Source organism: Desmodus rotundus, chromosome 2 (assembly GCF_022682495.2).
Source record: "Desmodus rotundus isolate HL8 chromosome 2, HLdesRot8A.1, whole genome shotgun sequence".
Classification (NCBI taxonomy): Eukaryota; Metazoa; Chordata; class Mammalia; order Chiroptera; family Phyllostomidae; genus Desmodus; species Desmodus rotundus.
This window is the reverse complement of record NC_071388.1, coordinates 87,280,697-87,300,859: the sequence shown is the minus strand read 5'-3', so window position 1 is coordinate 87,300,859 and position 20,163 is coordinate 87,280,697. Positions and strand designations below refer to the sequence as shown.

Below are 20,163 nucleotides of genomic sequence, written 5' to 3'. Positions count from 1 at the left end.
TTGGATTCCCAACAACACTTAGGCCTGGGTCTTTTATGTAATGCATATTTACCAAAAAAGAGTGAAGGCTCAAAGGCATTTGACTTATGCATACTCCTTTATAAGTAGGTACAAAAATAAATGTTTTTCAGTTGATTGGATCGGTTGGCACTACATAGGTCATGCTTAAAACCTTTTGCATGTTATTGGAAACCAAAATGTCCTTAACTTGGTCAAAATAAAGTGTTGCATTTGGATGGGAGTACAGATACTGTATTTGGATTTTATTTGTTGCATTCATAGTCTTTACATCAAATGAATAGCTTGTGTAAAATTCCATGCCTATTGAAAAAGAGCTCCAGCAATAGCATTCTATTCTTCTGTAGTGCTCATGTGGACACAAAAAATTGAAATAGTTAATGTGATAAGTCCCACATTGGTTGTTGTAGCAGCAAATGTGGAGCAGAGAAGACATTCTGCACATTTAGCTATGTTTTCCAATTGAAACGGCATGTCTGAGTACAGCTTCGTAATGAAGAATGTGAACACATTTTCCCATTTACAGTTTAATCTTTTTAATGTGTCATTTTTGTGTAGGATGCTGAGATTTCAAATCTGTATAACTACACAGACAGATGTCTTAGAAAATATATTTATTCATCAAGAGTACTTTCCAGCGTCCTTACATAAACTCCATAATCTAAAATTTATGGCACCTAAAGACCTTTGTCTAACAAGAGGCTATTATACTCACTGCAGCTGAAATATTTTACTTTATTACTCTTGCTACAAAGATCTCATTTCTCTATGGTGATGCATTGCTTTTCCAAAAGGGATAATGCCTAATATATTCACACTTGTAGGCCCTATGTTCACAGAATAGCAAATGAGACATTAAACGAATTGCTCGTGACAAAGTAGTTTAGAAGTTTCTTAAAGGCGAGCCTCATGTGTTCTTTTTTTCACGTCCCTCCCACCATCACTCCTGGCTCACTGTCGGGCACAGGAGTTGTTTAACAAAAGCTCTTCAACTTCCGGATTATTTTCTTACTCTTTGTTGAGCAATTGGTGTCACATACCTGGCAGAACAGCATCCTTAGTTGACTAAACAAACAGGGGCAACACCAGCAGTTGGACATCAAACAGTCTGGCTTCGGGGCAGTGTGCTGTGGAGAGACCAGGGCAGTCCTTGCCCCTGGCTTCATCAGTCAGCCTATTCTGCCCTGGCGACTGGGACCAAGCATTGTTGTTTGCTCCTGGGTTTCACAGAAGTGACCAAATGCGGCCACTGAGGGCTCATGTGAGCCCAGAGGGAGCTCATTCTTACTCCAAGAGGAACAGAAGTAGCTTTGACAGTGGCAGGCAGTCTTGCCACATGTCAATCAGACATTTCTATTCTATCCACAGAGATGGAGAAATAAGTAGAGGTTCATGTGTATTGCCTGACCCGATGTTTAATGGAGGGAATATGAATTTGGCTTTCAATGCAAATATGCCTATTTGATCTCTGCCCTACAAAAATTCCTTAAGCACCTGAACTGTATGTACAACCAGTTCTCAATTAACATGCATGTTAATCGGGGACAACCAGAGCCTGCCTGGTATCATGGCTACATATAAGGACCTGTTTCCTGAGTCTGCTCAGGCTATGGCACAGGTGTTGGACTTCTTTCCGAAGCAGGCTGCTCACTGGTCCCTTCGAAGGAAACCCTGTGCCTCTGAGCCTGCATTTCTGAGTGCCAGCACTCCTGAGTCCTCCCCTCCGAGCTTGAATCCTGCTTCTTCTCTGGGTAGACCTAATCTCCCCTGCTACTCAGGACCCAACTTGTTCCGATTCTGAATTCCAAAGGTGGGGTTGTCTCTTGGCACACCAGGGTTCCAGTCCAGTCCTAGAGAACCAGCTGGTGTTTGTCTGTGACCTTTGCCTCACAATGGCCTGGGGGCATCCTTTCCCTTTTCAGAGACTCCTCACTTGTGCGTTCACCCTCTGAAGTCTAGTTTCTTTCTGTCACCTAGTATTTGACCCCTTTCATCCTTTGTCCACCCCCTTCCCTTCTGGTCACCACCATTCCATTGTCTATATAAGTTTGGTCCTTTGTTGCTTTCTGTTTTATATCCCACATATGAGTGAAATCATGCAGTTCTTGTCCTTTTCTGTCTGACTTTTTTCACTTAGCATAATACTCTCAAAATCCGTCTGTGTGGTTGCCAATGGCAATATTTCATCTACTTTGATGACCGAGTAGTATTCCATGGTATATATGTGTCTCTTCTTTATCCAATCATTCATTGAAGGTCAGTTGTGTTGTTTCTACATCTTGGCTATTGTAAATAATGCTGCAGTGAACATAGGGGTACGTATGTATTTTGGCCCATTTTTAAGCAGTTGTTTGTTTTTCTATTGAGTTTTAAGAGTTCTCTGTACATTTTATATAATGTTTTGGTCTTTTATCAGATGCTTCTTTTGCAAACATTTTCTGCCAATCTGTGGCTTGTCTTCTCATTGTCTTGAACCATTGGTTTTTATAACTTAAAGGCCATTTCTCACATAAGCAAGATAAGTTTTATAGAGTAAGCCAGGTGGGCTGAGGATTCAATGAATAGTAAAAATATGGGAGCCATGATGAATAAGCTACTTTAGGAAATTTTTACTGAAGGGGCAGAGAAGATAGGGTTGAAGGGAGGAAGGGAGTTGAGGTTGAGGTAGAGTTGTGGTTGGGAGAGCTTTGACACTGTTTCTGGACCAAGAGAAAGGAGCCAGTGAAGTGGGAGAAAGTTCACAGCAGAGATGAGGCCTAAATGGCACAGAAAAATTCCAGCAAAGACAGGAATGAAGGATTACTAGGACTCAGGTAGAGAGGCTAACTTAGGATAAGAAGATGGACATTTTTTCCCTCAGATTGTGGGGTAGAAGTTAAAGGTGTTCACACACACCTAATAAAAGGAGATTCAATGTGTTCATAATTGGAATACCCAAAGAAAAAGTAAGGGAAGAACACATTTTTAAAGATAGAAATCAGGAAAAATTTTCAAGTTTTCAAGAAAAAAATAAAAAAAACTTGAAGCTACAATTGTAGCTCAACTGTAAAGAAAAAGATAGAATCCTGTGCTGAATAGTCATAAAGATCAAATCACTCACAGGGGAGAACAAAATTTAGATTGGCTTCAAATTCTCTATAAAAACGGCAGCTCCAGGTGGCAGTGAAGTAAACTGTAAGATCCTCAAGGAAAGGAGTATAAATCAAGGATTTTATATTCACCATACCATTGTAAAATTAAAAATCTACAAATAAATACTTTTGAAAATAGGGGGGAAAATCCTCAGGAAATAATTGTTCTCATGTCTCCTTTTGAGGGAACAGCTAGAAGTCAAACTTGAACCAGCCAAGAAATACCTGAAAATTCTACAACAAAGAACTGGAAATAAGCATTGACTGTATTTAACTATAGAAATAAGACTAAAACATGTGACATTAGGTACCAAACTGAATGTAAATGTCCTAGAAATATAGTAATGATTCAGCTAACAAAAACAGGAGGTCAAGAACACAAGGTGAAAGGTAAGTTGTTTACCTCATCTGTGCTAGAAGATGAAGATATATCATTTAAGCAATTTAGGAATACTTTTGGGTACTAATACAAATACAAAGAAACATAATATTATCAAAAATATTAGAGAGTGGAAGAAAAGAAGGAAGAGAAAATAAATTTTCTTACTCTTTGGAGTAGTGAACTTATAGATACTATATAAAGTTATCATTATGATGTTAATCAATAGGAAAAAACCTATATAATATCATATGTGCCTACACAAAACCAAAATAAGTGGACTGCATCATTAAAAACCTAAAAGAAATTATAAAAATAAAATAAAATCATATGACAACTAATACCAAACAGAGATATGGTATCAATAAATACAAATGGCCTAAGCCTACCTTAAAAAAGGATAAGGGATTTTAGGTTGTATCACATAGCAAAGATCATGCCTGCCCTATATACAGACACACATCTAAAACATTTATTCAGAAGGGGTGAATTCAGATAGGTATACAAAAATAAAATAGAGGTCCATCCTACAATCAGCCAAGTTGAAATTCAAGGGGAAAACTGTTAGTGCAAGGAAGGGCCTTTAATTAGGCTGAAGTCATTAGTTCACAATGAAGATGTATCAGTTAGCAGTCTCTCACATTAGCTAATGTAGTGTTGAGTTCCATGAAGAAAAACCTACAAATGATACATGGAAAAAGAGACAATCGTACTAGTAATGAGATACTTTAATTTGCTCTCAGTTCAGGAATACGTATCAATTAATAATAATGTATATGTAATTTATAGATATAAAACACTGTACTCCCAAAGTAGAGAAAGCAATTTTTATTAGGTGCTCTTGAAATATTCACAAGGAGGGCTCTGTGCTAGGCCACCGAAAAGCTGGTGGAGACAGTTTAGCAGTGTCTATCAGAGCTGCAAATGCATATGCCTTTTGATCCAGAAATTTCACTTTTAGATATTGGTTGTGTACACATAGATGTACTCACACAAATATGAAATTACCTATTTACAAAATTACTTGTTTTACAAATAATTGCAATACATTGTGTATAGTAAAATACTGAGAAAACCTAAATGTTTATCAACAGGTCTGGTTAAACAACAATACTTTAGAATACAATGCAGCTGAAAAGGGGGATGGAGACGCTTTTTCAGTACTAGTGGAGAAAGATCTGTAGGATATATCTTTAAATAAAAACAACAAGATGTAGACTATGTGTATAATATACTACCATTTTTTCCCTACCTCAAAAAAGTGGGGAAAATTTATTTACATATGCTTGTATACAATATACAAACAAATTTCTGGAAAGATAAACAGAAAAGTAGAAACAGTGGTTCCTTGTTACTTGGGGAATATGACCTGGACAGATGGAGAATGGAGTAGTGAGGAGACTTAAACTATAGACTTTTAAAAATACAATTGTAACTGAATAAAAAAAAATAATTAATTAAAAAAATGTATGTTGTTCTATGTGAATATCCAGGGTTCAACAGAAGTAACACCTACTTGAATGTGGTTGGTAGGGAAATAATATGGCTGTAATAATTTATAGTTTTAATTTGAACATTTCACCTAAAATGTCATATGGTATGCTTGAGTGTGATATTGGTATGTTACAGAATTACATGCTTACATGCTTTTAATAAAAGATTTTGTAATAAGAAAGGGGTCATTATTTGTGCTGGACCTGTATTATCTATATTAACATCTAAAAAGGAATTATAATGTAGGAGTATAGAAGATAAAGCAATTAATTCTCCTTTGGGAGATTGGGGGATGTATTCAGAATGTGTAAGATTTGAACTGAGACTTTGAAGGATGAGTGAAATTTAACAAATGGAGAAGATTGGAGAGGTACTACAGGCAGAGGAAGTAGGTTATACAAGGGCCTAAGAACATGAAAGTGAACCTGGAAACTAGGGACTGGGCATTGAGTCTATGAGGGCAACCAGGGGCATCAGAGGGATTGGAAATGGCTCAGAAGAGGAATTTAGAAAGTTTAGGTGCAACCATTTGAAAGTTTAGGTGCAACCATACATACTTGTATGTTATGCTAGGTGCTGTTTGGTTCCATTTAACAAACTTGCATGTCTGTATGCGCCATTCCCTGTGCTAGGTGCTGCAGAAATGAGGCTCTGTCTTCTAGGCTAGGGTTCTCCATCCTGACTACATTTTAGAATCACTTGGAGACCTCTAAAAAATACCAATGACAGGACCCCTCTTCACACAATTAAACTAGAATTCTAGGGTGTAAGGACTTGGCATCAGTAGCTTTTCAAAAAGACTACCAAGTGATTCTAATCAGATACATTTAATTATGAAAATGCCAACTGTCCCTACCCTTCCTCCTTCTCCTTATTTTAATGAAGGGAATAATGTGTAGAAAGTGGTTGTGACAGGTCTAAAGAAATCTCTGAACTAGAAGCAAGAAAATGAGATTATAGAAAATAGTTCAATGAAGAGATGATAAAAACTTTTAAAAAGTGTGGTTATTTGAGTGTAGTACAAAGATTTGAATTTAAAAGATATTTTAGTGGAGAAATCCACAAGGCTTCAGCACTAATTAGGCGGAAAGGATTGGTAGTGATGATGAGCCAGATAATCTAGCTTGGATGGCTGGAAATTGGTGATGCCTTAGTCGAAAGAGGGAGTACACTAGGAAGTACTGGTTGGGGGTGAGGGCAGGTACAGAGGCAAAATAATGGATTCAGTTTTGGAAGGGTCATCTTGAAGGAACCTGCAGTTTGTAAGTTGCACCAAGGGGCATTTGGATCTGAGTGTAGAGCAAACAGCACCATTTCAAACTCTGTGCAGGCCGTACACATCAGAAAGATTCTCGGGAAGAGAACAGATCCATCAAACCCTCAATCAGAGTCAGGACTCCAATTTGGGGGATAGGGTACTTACAAAAGCAAAGTAAATGTTCTGTCCTAGAGAATCTGGACTGAGCTGGGTACCACAGTGGAACAGGAAAAGGTCATGGGCTCCCTGAAAAGCAGGTGCAAGTGGACCCCTAACCAGGGTTTCAATCCATGGGGAGTGAACCTGGGCCTGGGGTGCAGAGCCTGCATTGTTCCTTATCTTCTCCCTGTGTATTCCATTAACATCTCATCATTTTAGGGTAACAATTATCACATCAGATTTGACCTAAAAGGTGCTTCTTTTTCAGGGAGAGCAAATGCTTCCTCTCTCTCTAGCTGTGTCTCTGAGTACAAGGCAGCATCCAGTGAGTAGGGACACAGTGAAAGCCACTGTACCCCCAAAAGTCCCTTGAAGCTCAGTCCTAGTGCTCGGAAGTAAACAAGCTATTGCTGAAGATCAGAGTTCATTTGAGATTCTGGGACCTGAAAGTAGGGAACAAAAGGGTCTCCAGGAAGGGGAGTTGAGGCCTGTGGAGACAGTGTTAGGTAAGTGGCACCCTGTACTTGCTCCTAAGACATCTGATCTCTAATGCTTCAACGAATCATCAGGACCGCTTATACTCCACTAATCAGAACCTCTAAACTGAAAGGGACCCCTTAAATAATTGTTGGTGAGGATATGCAATCTTGAAACTTTTTTTAAAATGAAAAATTTTGAATTATTGTAATATGCCAATTGAAAGTTATTTTACTCACATTTGTCTAATGACTTTTCCCATAGCCTCAGTTTATACCAACAAGCAGGATCGCTGAGTTCACTCCCGTCTGCCAAATTTCAGCATCTAAGGTGAGTAATTAATGTAGGACTGAGCCATTCGTGTGCTGTTTCTCATATGAAGGATGCAACTTATCAAGGTCCAAATGTCGTCACGGTGTATGAGGTTCAGAAAGTGAAGGACTGAGGAATTCTTTAAACTTAATTTTTCTCTTATTAGAGTGATGCATGTTTATTGGGGAAAACTCAGAAAATAAAATATAAATAAGAACATATAAACCACCCATTGTCCTACTTCCTGGAGCTATGATCATTTAAAATACTTTAACATAGTTTTCCAATATTTTCTATGAACATATAAGATATATATTTATATATTTAATCATATGTAGAGAGAGATCTCTGTGAGAGACATGGAGAGAGACATTGACTGGTTCTGTGTGTGGATATACGTTTACCTAGACATATGTTGTTTGTGCAATTCCTGCATTGTTTCTTATGTTCGCTAAGGGTCATATTACATCATATTCCTTAAATGTCTGTGGTTATATAAAATTTAAAGAATAGAGGGAATATTTTTAAATACTTAGGTAAAGCTTTCCACTATATCAAACACACAAAAATATGGAAAACTCTATCATGATTTTAGTTATTCACATTTTTTAACAGGCAGATGCTGGATTGATAGGCCTCAGCTAACATTTAGATAAGTGGCGCCCGGAATGTGCTCACGAGGTGTCTGACCTATCGTGCTTCACCAGACCATCAGGTGCTCCTGTGCTGCTATCCAGTCTCCACGACACAGAACATCTAAACTGAAAGGGGCCCCTTAAATAATTATTGGCATAGATGTGTAATCTTGAAACCGGTTTTTAAAAAATGGAGAACGTTTAATTATTGTAATATGCACCAGGGAGCCAAAGGCAAGTAAATCTGTGTTGGGAAGAAATCAGGAAGCACACTGTTCTCATTCTGGGGCCTTCTGCATCCTCAAAATTAGATTTGCGGACTCAGCCTAGCTCTGCTGAGTCAGATTCCAAATGAGCCATTACAGTGGTACACATTTGCTGAAGCCTGTTTCTAAGTTTCTGCTTTTAAGGTGTTTTTTTTTTTTTTATTGTTATTCAATTACAGTTGTATGCCTTTTCTCCCCATCCCTCCACCCCACCCCAGCTGAACCCACCTCCCTCCCCCCTCTCCACCCTCCCCCTTGGTTTTGTCCATGTGTCCTTTATAGTAGTTCCTGTAATCCCCTCTACCCACTGTCCCTGCCCCTACCCCCCCCCCCCGCCCTGGCTATTGTTAGATTGTTCTTAACTTCAGTGTCTCTGGTTATATTTTGTTTGCTTTTTTCTTCTATTGCTTATGTTCCAGTTAAAGGTGAGATCATATGGTATTTGTCCCTCACTTCCTGGCTTATTTCACTTAGTTAGTAATAAATATTGCCTAATGTTATAAGGTTTTAAGGGAAATTGTGATTAATTATAAATAAGTTGACTACCAGAAAATACAAACATGTCCTTTGTTGTTTAAGGAAAATACAAAAACTCAGAAAATCAGGCCTTCAGGTAACGACTTGAAGTATGAGTCTTTTGCACCCTTGGAGCTTTCTGTCAGCCACAGAGGCTGGAAAAGAAACAGCGAAGGGACAGATTCGGATGTGGAGTATGTTTCAGAGACGAAAATGGTGAAGTGTACACAGAAGAAAGTGAAGCCACGGCAGAGACGTCCAGCAGCCCTGCCAGAAAACGTCAAACTATCTGAGAGATCCCAGGTGTTTTTTTTTTCTTTTCTTATTCACCAAATGTGTAGTAATTGATCTACTCTGGAAATAGCATTTGGTAAAGGTTTTGCTTCATTTTCACATTTTTGAAGCATTCTAATTAAAGTATACGTATTGTAATCTGAGTTTCCTGGACAAGGTCCCAATTTCTGTTTTTTTCTTCCGAGTTCTCTCTTTTAGAGGAAAAGTCAGATTGTTAATATCAACACATCAGCATAATGTATGGAGAGCTCAACCAACTGTATTTAAGAGAGACATATTCATATAGGGTAAACCTGTAAACTTGAGGATTTTGCATTCACATGCTTTATAGCAAAAATGCTTAGCCAAATTCTATAATAGGTATTTACCCCTGTAGTCAAGGTTCTGGAAAAATGAAATATAATTTCATTAGTACAACTCAGTGTTGAGACTGATTTCAACAAATGTACCACCTGAGACTGTCCACATATCCAAATGAGTTTGTTTCTCTTAAATCACTGTACTTTCATTCTTAAAATGTTACCTTTGTTTAAATCCTTTTTGAGGAGGAGCCCTCTGATTCAGTTATAATATAACAGTACCCACAGCTGACTAATTACCCCGTGCCAGATTCAGTGCTAAATGATCAGACATTATTAGCTCACTACCACTTTAAATCTTGTATAAGCCAAAATTTGCTGCCCAGTTTATCTGCCTTGTTCATCAAACTTGACTTCTAATGCTTTATTCCTGTTTCCAAAATTAAATTCATCCTTCAAGGGTGGATATGGGCCACCATAAAAAATATTAAAATGAATTGCCATCGGTTCCGAAAGCAATAAACTGATTCAATGAGCAAATATCTACTGAAATGCCCTGTGTGAGATACAGTGTTACGCATTGTAGGGGACAAGGTAGGTTAGGCATTGTTCTTTCAGAAGGCTTTGTTCTGAACAATTTATTAAAGGAATATCCCACGCATTCTTATGTAATGTTGGCAAATGGTGTGTAGACATTTCTTGAAAATCTTCAGTGGTGGAGACTCAGTACCTCTTAAAGCAGCCTTTTCTCATTCTGTTTTGGGGTAACTCATTCTCTTAAAATATTTAGAGTCCAGTTCCCTATAATTCTGAAGTTTTGGACCTAAATCTTTTTTTAAGACAATAGAAGCCAAGCTGAATCATCAGAATTTTACTTTGAATTATGTATCATATACATATGAATTCATATACTCAGCAGATATTTATTCAACTCTTGCTATGTCCAAAATACTGTATGTTAGTAATACCCTATATAAAAATTAGTTATATCCTTTAACTCTGACTTTTACTGATGGTGTGATTTCAAGATTTACAATTTGTTGGCATATTTTATGGGTAGATTGCATGCTGCAAAAATACCCAAATGATTTAAGAGATTGAATTGTGCCCAAGTATTGGAATATGACATGATTCACTTAGTGTGCATGTGTATATGGTATATATGTGTATGTATGTATATATATATATACATATATATACACATAAATACATACACATATATAGTTGGTATAATATATATACACATACAAGATATATATCATTTAAATATTCACTTGGTGTGTATATAACTGATCCCATCAGACTTACATGGAGACACAGTCCCACAATTACACAGATAAATGTAAACTGCAATTGTGACAGTTTCTATGACTTAGTAGCTTGAGTACTTACAACAGAGAATTTGACTTTTATCTGAGAGGACAGGGAAATCTTCCTTGAAAAAGTGATGGCTGAACTTTTGTGACTGAATTCCAATTAAACTGATACAGAGAGAGAAATAGCATTTCCAAACAATGCAAACAGCATTCTAAAGATGGAACATGGTGAATGCAGAGTACCTTAGGAAGACAACTGAGCTGCATGATGGGCAGAGAGATGGGAAGGGGATGGTGTAAGATGAGTATGGAGTGACCAGACCTTGCAGACCCTGTATGTATCCTTTTATAAGAGGTTTTGCATTTATTTTCAAAGCAATGGGAAACCATTGAAGAGTTTCAAGTAGAAAAGTGGCATGATTAGATTTTCCTTCAGAAAAGTTGCTTTGGTTGCGTATGGAAGAAGGGTTAGTAGAGATAAGAGCACATGCAGGAAGAGCAGTTTGGCTATTATAGTGGTGGCATGGGGAAATAACAGCCTACTGTGGGCTAGGGTGATGGTGAGGGAGTGGAGGGAAGTGAATACCATATTTTGCCGTGTATAATGCACACCCATATTTTTGGCCCAGATTTTCAGGAAAAAATTATTTTAATTTTAAATTAAATTATGTATTTATTTATATTTAGATACTTGTTTTTTGTATTATAAAGTAATTTTAGCATTTATTTTTGAACATATTATGGTACAAGAAATTCTATGTAGCAAATAATTACAAAACACAAGAACAGATACAAGATATTTCAGGTACCACCCATGTAAAATGCACTCCTTATTTTTCTCTCAAAAATGTGGGCAAAAATGTATGAGATTATACATGGCAAAATACATACTTTTGTTCCTTCTGTGTTGTTTTGAGGAGGGAACACTGACCCAGCTTGGTGATATATTGGCTATAGAAGGTGAAGCAGAGAGAAATGTTAAGAATGACTACAGAATCTCTGGCTCTTCCACCTGGTTGGATGGTGATTCCATTCATTGAAACTGGGAATCCTAGAAGGTGGCTGGGCTTCTGAGGAGAAGCATGAGTTCAGCTTACACAGTTCAAGACTCCCAAGGGGACATGCCAAGTGGGAAGTAAGGGTAAGAAGTAAAGAACAACGAGGTAGAAACTTGAGGGATATTAGCATCTTATGGCTACAGTCTGAGGATGTGTGCACAGGGGATAGTGAAAGAACTGCCAGAACAGTAAGAGGAGAAATCAGGAATTAATTTTATTATTAAAGCCAATGGCGGGTTTGGGGGTGGGGGGGAGATAAAATGCAGTCTAAGGTGAGATGCTCAGAGAGGCTGAATTCTATTGAGACGTTAAAAGTCTCTGAAAACCATCCATTGACTTAACGACTTAGAGGTAATAGGGATGATCTCAGGAAGGATTTCATTGTTTTTGTTGGAATGAAGAGGGCAGGAGATTAGAATGAATTGATTAGCAAGTGGAGGGTGAAGAAAGGGAGACTGGCTATACGTCAGCTCCTTGAAAGGTAAGATAATTTCACTTCAGAAGATATTCTATACTTAAAAAAAACTAAAAAGTGAAGTGGATAGATCTGGAGACTGTGTAATTTTTATAAGCTGTTGAAAAATGAATTTAATCAGGTTTTAAACTGCAATTGAAACAACTTCCAATTACTTGAGCGTTATTTGCAGTAAACTCTTAATATTCTGTCTAGCAAACACAACACTAAACATTACCACTATCGGAGGAGGTGCAGGAAGTGTAATTAATTTTAATATTAGCCTAAGTAGATGGAATTAGGAAGGCAGATGTGCTCTGAGTAAATCTTATCATGTGTTCCAAAAGCTTGATAAAAATGGCTCTGGAATTAGCAAACGATTTAGCTCATTTGCACCACAGTTCAGCTTTGTTAATACAGGTAATTAATGAATTACCCGTTCTTCCTAGAGAATTGTTTTTATCACATCCTGTGTTTCTCAGAAGATTCCACTTTTTTTTTTTTGCCTAAACAACTTTACTTCCATTACCTGAAAACAGGGCTCCCACTAAAAATAATACACTTATTATTTTCTACATTTGCAACTTTTTATTCTTTTTTATTTTCCCCCAGTGTTCTTTGTTAATTCATTCTACTGAACAAACAAAATAATTAAGCATTTACACTTGGCCAGGTACTGAAGACTCAGAGATTGATACAATTATTGCCCTCAAGAAGCTAAGAGTCTCCCTCAAACCATCCTAAACCCTGCCCTGGCTGGTGTGGCTCAGTGGATTGAGTGCCAGCCTGTGAACCAAAGGGTCACCAGTTTGATTCCCAGTCAGGGCACATGCCTGGGTTGTGGGCCAGGTCCCCAGTTGGGTGCACATGATAGGCAACAACACATTAATATTTCTCTCCCACTCTTTCTCCCTCTCTCTCTCTCTGTCTAAAAATAAAGAAATAAAATATTTTTTTAAAAAAGAGACCCTTCCTTGAATCATAAATTTTCCATTCTAACAGTTTCTCACCATTCAAGTATGAGGACATCTTATTAGAAGAATGGCTGTAGATATCTCACATACTACGAGGCATGTCTAGTATCCATTGGTTAAGAACTACATAGTAAGAGAAAGCCATCATAGAAATTTTGAAATGAATGCACTTCTTATTCCCCCCAGCAACACCTACATAAATATTAAGAACAATGTGTATATCCGTATGAGACATTATCTATTCCGGATATGGGCAGTAATTCAGGCAGATCCTTTGCAAAATAAGATAAGCCCTTTGGTTCACAGTTGAGCACCACAGTCTACACCATTCATTTCATACTTAATTTGTCTTATGATATTCTTTTTTAATTGTCTGTTATTATTCAACCCTTACATATGCTTATCTAAGTCATACTTCTTGAGCACAAAGATCAGAAATTGAATTTCCTCTGTTTATCTTACAGAAATCTGCTTCTGTAGAGAAATTAATAGAGGGTGAATGAAGATAGTTTAATGTATCCCATTGATTGCTACTAATCCTTGTATATTTTTGCTAATACCTCACTATAGGCCTCTTCTTGGGAAATGAAATGGAAGCAGAATCAGAATCTGGTGCAGGAATGTAAGGTTTTGATTGGAGCTGAAACCAGCAACAGAGATCCGGATATAGTCCTGGTGAGATAAACTTTACTGACTAAACGACACCTTGAGATTTACTCATATTCAAAGATTAGAGGAATCTGAGAAGCATTTTACATTAGTGTCTCAAAGTAAGTGAAACATTTAATGGAATGATCTAGTTTTTAGTTGAAGAAACAAGACTCAGAAAATTAGTTACTTGCCCAAGGCTATACAAACTAGTAAAACTAAAACTGGCTTGTACCTCCTGACTGCTAGCTCATGATGCTTTTCATTATAGTTATCAGGGTGTGAAAGCTTTAACATTATGTAAACACATATAAAATATATGTGTGTGTGTGTGTGTGTGTGTATACAAACTATAAGGTCATCCCAAAACCTGCATGCTCAAATCCAAATCATATGAACTTTTCTGTAATTTGTAATATGAGTTCTCACCAGAAAGTGAAATTCAAAATTGCCGTAAATTAGGCCACTCTCAAAAAGCCTTTCAAAGAGAGTCTATTTGAAAAATATGGACATACTTTCCATTCGTTTCCCTTGATTTAGTATCCCTGACTCTTACTTGATAGTTGATATCAAAAAGCTCTACCTCTCTGGACTGTTGAACCATCAACCCCGGAAGAGTTGCTTTGCCTCACTGAACTAAGTGTGAAAGCCCTTGGTGTTCAGGAAGCATTGACTCAAGGGCTGACCACATGAGAAACACTTCATCTGTGAAGTTATGTTAAAGACATTGTCCATTATGTTATACCATGTCCTGTGTATTATAATAAAAGTTCATGTAGACAATAGAATTTAGTATCAGGAAAAATCTATTTGGTATGTTTTTATCAGAACATGAATTTTATTACTTACTATTAGTTCACTATTACCTATACTTCCAAGAAGCTTACAGCTAAACATTTAATAAGAATAACTATAGTCACCTAGATGGTTGCTGTGTTTGACAGGATAATATAATGAGAGTGTTTAGAAAAGGATCTGGCTTATTGTACATGTGTTTGGGTAAGGTACCTAGGAATGCTATTTGGAATTGTAGATTAGATTTCAATTACGAATGAGCCAATGAAGTCTTAAGACTTTAGCCCAATTCTGTGCCCTTCAGCAGAAAATCACTGTCATAAAGTAAATGGTATAAGAATAGTTGTTTTTATTTTAAAAATGTCTTATTATGGGAAATTGCAAACATAGTACAATCAACTCCTATATGCCTGTTTTTCATCTCTAGCAATGATGAACTCATGGCCAGTCTTGTTTCATTTGCATCTTCCTTGCCCCTATCACTCCCAGGCCTCATTCATTATCACTTCTCCATAAGTTATAATTGTCTTATGAAGCCATCCGAAGGACATTGAAAAGAACTAGGACTGACTTATGACAGGGAACTGGAAAATACCTCCTTACTGACAATAAGGCACAACTAAATCAAGGATGTGAAGAAAAGGAACACCAAAGTATGTTCAAAAGGAAAAGGATAAAAATTTAATCAGAGGCCAAAAAGAAAGAGAATATTGCAACCACTATTGTAAATAGCACCACCTTTATTTACCTCTTTGAAGCAAAATGTGTTCTGTCTGTACCTGTGAATAATGCCAGTCACCACCTGCGTTCAGAGCCTTAGAAGTCCTGGTGTGTTTTACATAGCCGTTGCGTTGCCACCTTTCCAAGGTGTGCCTCAAGCTTTTAGCTAGTGCTTTTCATACAGTAGGTATGACGTCTACATTAAAATTGTTGTCTTTTTATGTAACGTTTCTCAAGTTCATAAGTTACTTGTGTGTATGTATGGTATCATTTATTTGTGTCCCTGTGATTCTAGTGGGAACTCCATTTTGAAACTCAAATGGTGTGTAATTAATTTGGATAAATAGGGGTTATCCAGAGTTGCATATTAACTCCTTCGTTTGTCTATAGTTGCAGTAATTTCCAGTAGGAAACAATTCTGAGTGTTTATCTGTATTTTCTTAAACTCAGAAATTAAAAATGATGCTTCTTACCCCCTGGGTTCCTTCCCAGTTACCTTCTAACTGTAGTGCCTGTGAGTGTGTGAGTGTGTGTGTGTGTGTGTGTGGAGGGGGCATGTACTTTAATTCCGACCCTGGAAGTGTCACATTTAAACAAGGAAGGCGTGCAGGGCTGACAGTACTACAAGAGGCTGTCACTAGAGGCTGTCAAGGAAGAACAATCAGCTACCACACAGGACACTTCCTGCTCCCCACCCCCCCAACAGGTGGTTTTTATTATTTTGGTAATTTTTCGGGACCCAGGGTCTGACTCTCAGGTGTAACTGGCTCAAAAATACGTGTTCAGCACACCAAAGAAAGTTCATCTCGCAGGGTGATTACCCATTATCCGAACTCATGAGACTGTTGTATGAGACCATAATGGCAGTTTAGTCGTTTAAAGATGAATACAGCCTCAGTCCAGTGGGACGTTGTGAGCATTCTTCCCTTTACGCGAATCTGCATGGGCTAGCCGATTGCAATCTGACAGTTGCTGGTGAGCTAGATGCCTGAATATTCAACAGGCTTCCAGCAAAACAGCCTGCTGTGTCGTCTCCCCAAAGAGATGATGGGGTGGTAGTACCAGTGCAACCATGACACTGAGCGGGCCCAGCTCCCTCACGCTGTGCCGACCTGTGCTCTTCTGAGTGTATTTTTTTCACCTTGTACGGAGAGCAACTCTGTTCTGATCAGCAAGTTCTTTTTCTGCTGTGTTAGTAATGTCTGTCAGTGTGCCTTTTGGAAGGATTTTTTCCATATTAGGGCATGTTATATCCCTTTCTTCCCAAGATTCAGACATACTCTGCTCTGGCTCTCTGACTGACAGTTGTGCAATTTCAAGTGAGATGATAAGAATGTTCATTACTTTTCAGATTTATGTTGCATCTGACCATTGCTGATCATTTCAGCCATGTTGCCGTTCATTCTCCACAATCACTTCTGCTGTGACTCAGGGTTACAACAGTTTCATCTGTTTTCATAACATCTTCCTCCTCCTGCTCCCCTTAATTCTTGATTGAATGTTCTTCTTGTTCCTTTTTTTCCAAGGCCTACAGCCTATTGAAGCTATTTGTAAAAAAAAAAGAACAAACTTGTTTTTGTTTTTTCTTTTCCCAGTAGGATAACCCTCACTTTCTAGTCATTTTTAATGTTTGTCTCTTTGCTCTATTCCTTGTATCACACTCAGCATGTTCCAAATCATTCACTGGTGTTGGGCTTTACTTTCCTTACCTCCAGTTGCTTCTGCTCATGTACTTTGTTGGTGTCACTTCCGTGGCATTTTTTCCTTTTTGATATTACTTTATGATTGCTTAGCCAGCACAGGTCATTCATTTTCAAACTCCATGTACTGCGTGTTCTTGCTCAGACCTTGCATGTGATTTGGAGCTTTGGAGGCCTCTAACTGGGATACAATTAAAACTTCAGCCATTTTCCTGAGGTTAAAAAAACTGTTATGACAACCACTGAAAGTGAGAACACACTTGCCAATGATACATCTGATAAGGGGTTAATATCCAAAATTTATAAAGAACTTAATAAAACTCAACACCAAACACTCCAAACAATCCAATTAAAAAATGAGCAAAGGATCTAAATAGACACTTACTCAAAGAGGACATACAGATGGAAAATAGATATATGAAAAGATGCTCAGTGTCAGTAATCATCAGAGATATATAAATCAGGGGTTCCAAACTCATTTTCATTGGGGGCCACATTAGCCTCATGGTTGCCCTTCAAAGGGCTGAAAGTAATTTCAACCCCTCAACAGTTAAGGAGTAGTTACACTTATACAGTCCTAAAATTATTTTGGCCCTTTTAAGGCAAATGCAAGGCTGATGTGGCCCCCAGTGAAAATGAGTTTGACATCCCTGATATAAATTAAAACCACAATGCAGTATCATCTCACACATGTCAGAATGGCTATCATCAATAAATCAACAAACAGTAAGTGTTGGTGAGGATGTGGAGAAAGGGGAACCCTGTGTATTGTTGGGAATGCAGATTGGTACAGCTACCGTGGAAAACAGTATGGAGTTTCCTCAAAAAACTAAAAATGGAACTGCCTTATGACTCAACAATTTCACTTCTTGGAATTTATCCAAAGAAACCCAAAACACTAATCTGAAATAATATATGCATCCCTGTGATCATTGCAGCGTTATTTACAATTGCCAAGATTTAGAAGCAGCCCAATCATCCATCAGTAGATGAGTGAATAAAAAAGCTATGGTACCTGTACACAATGGGATACTATTCAACCATAAGAAAGAAGGAAACCTTACCTTTTGCGATAGCATGGATGGACCTGGGGTATATTACACTAAATGAAATAAACCAATCAGAGAAAAACAAATACCAAATGATTTCACTTACATGTGGAATCTAATGAACAATATAAACAAACAAACAAAATAGATATAGACTCATAGGTACAGAGAACAAATTGGCAGCTGTCAGAGTAGAAGAGGGTTGGGGAGCTGGGAGAAAAAGGTGAAAGGATTAAGCAAAGAAAAAGAAAAACAAAAGAAAACCTCATAGATACAGGCAATAGCACAGTGTTTATCCAAGGGAAAGGGGGTTGGGAGGAGATAGAGGAGGGTAAATGGGAGAAATGGTGATGGAAGGAGACTTGGCTTGGAGTGGTGAATACAATACACAGATGCTGTGTTATAGATTTGTACCCCTGAAACCTATATAATCTTATTAACCACTGTCACATCAGTGAATTCAATAAAAAATTTTAAAATCTGTCATGAAAATAATGGGGATTTTAAAGGACATCTTAATCCTCATCAAAATGCCGTAGGCAGCCTCCCAGTCGACCTTTGAGACGATGTGTGTGGGGCTAGTCTGCATGGCAGAAAACTTCTTTCGTTATTTTTCACAACCTTGTTAACACAGCTGCAGTCTCTCCACCATTTCAGGGTAACTAGAGCGATCCGGATTTATTGCCTCTGACCCTGTAAAACTGTATTTTCTGAAATTCTACCGTGTGTGCACATGCACGGGACTTTTAGTAGAGTTAGCTTTTCCTTTTTTATGTAGCTATGATGAAACTCAGTTACTGTATTTCTCATGCATTATCTCATCTAATGTTTTTAATAACCTGAGGAGTAAGTTCTCTTTTCATCCCAGTTTACAGATGAGGAAAAGGGTCACCCTGCCAGCAGTGGTCACCTTGAACCTCAGCTGTTCCCACTTTCTCAGTCACTTTTTCTCATGACTTTTCTCTTTATTGTCCATTTCCATATCCTGTCTCCTCCATTGATTCACCCAGCCCATTCCACACATGTAGGTTGGAATACACTTTACCCAGGTGTGAGGATTTCAAGGTATAGACATATACTACATCGATTAACATTCGACATTTTGGCTTAGACAGTTTTTCAAAGCTTTATATGAGCATTCTCCAGCCAAGATTCCTGAATTTATTTAAGAAAATCAATCCATTGTACTCCTTGCTCAGATTGTTAACTTCCTTTTAGCTCATTCTCCACTTACCCACCTAAATGTGACCGATACAGTAAGTTCTTTTCTGCCCAGGGCCTGGCTTTTCTCTTTCCAGTTAACCTAGGTCACAGAATAGTCATTAGGACCATCACCTCGGGATGACACTTGGCAAGGAGAGTCTTCTCCTTGCCCAAGATAATAATTCTAGTAATATCTTTGTGGTCATAACCTTACCATACACCCCCCTGGTCTCTAGAAAATCCTATTATTTCTCATTTTCCATACTCAAACACATATCCTGTTCTCTCTTTTAACAAATACTGCATAGTCTGAACTATTTCTGTCTCAGGCATTGCTAAACCCACATGTAAAGTTCAAACTTGTCTCAGTTAGCCCCCGATGGGAGGGAAATAGAATTTCTTTCTAGCACCTCTTACAGATTCACCAGCCTTTGTCAGGGGAATTAGTCTCCGAGGAGAGGTTGCTACAGTTCTGTTTTACTGGAGCAGTGCCCTGTGGTACTGTTGTAATTAAGGATTTGTCTGAATTCAATGAAAAACTCTGGCGCACTGCCATGTGATAAATTGGCTGCTCAGCTTTACTCCAGGCAAAATTTGGCACATGAGCTCCGTGTTACCCCAGTGCCCCTCGTGGTGATGCATTCTGATCAGCTGTCACTGTTCCATGCTTAAGAGAAGCAGGAAAAATAAAAAATGAAACGATGAGACTGGACCACTAAGCATCCTAACAAAAGACAAGCAGTCTCAAGGTAGGTCTTCAGATGAGATGTAAGAACCGACTCTACAGACAAGACATCCTAGGGGATGTGCTCTGAGAGGTGACTGGCAAAATTAGGTTGCCAGACCACAACAGATGGTTAAGAAAGCAAATGATTAATTTGAAGAAAACTTGAAAATTCAGGAACAGCAGGAAAATTAACAGTGCCAATGGTAAGTTAGAGAAGTTGGGCAGGAATAATTTGCTGAGGCTCAAATCAGAGTGATAAAAGTACCACTGGTTGTTATACA

General features: G+C 38.0%; 1 protein-coding gene across 1 annotated transcript in view; it reads left to right on the top strand.

The window, feature by feature from the left end:
* The window catches only part of MORC1 (MORC family CW-type zinc finger 1), a 156,393-nt gene that overhangs the window by 100,729 nt on the left and 35,501 nt on the right, over positions 1 to 20,163 (top strand). Inside the window, exons 17-19 of the mRNA XM_071220772.1 lie at positions 7,181 to 7,246; positions 8,709 to 8,948; positions 13,611 to 13,715. Coding sequence (XP_071076873.1) covers positions 7,181 to 7,246; positions 8,709 to 8,948; positions 13,611 to 13,715 — 411 coding nt within the window. The remainder of the gene's footprint in view (positions 1 to 7,180; positions 7,247 to 8,708; positions 8,949 to 13,610; positions 13,716 to 20,163) is intronic.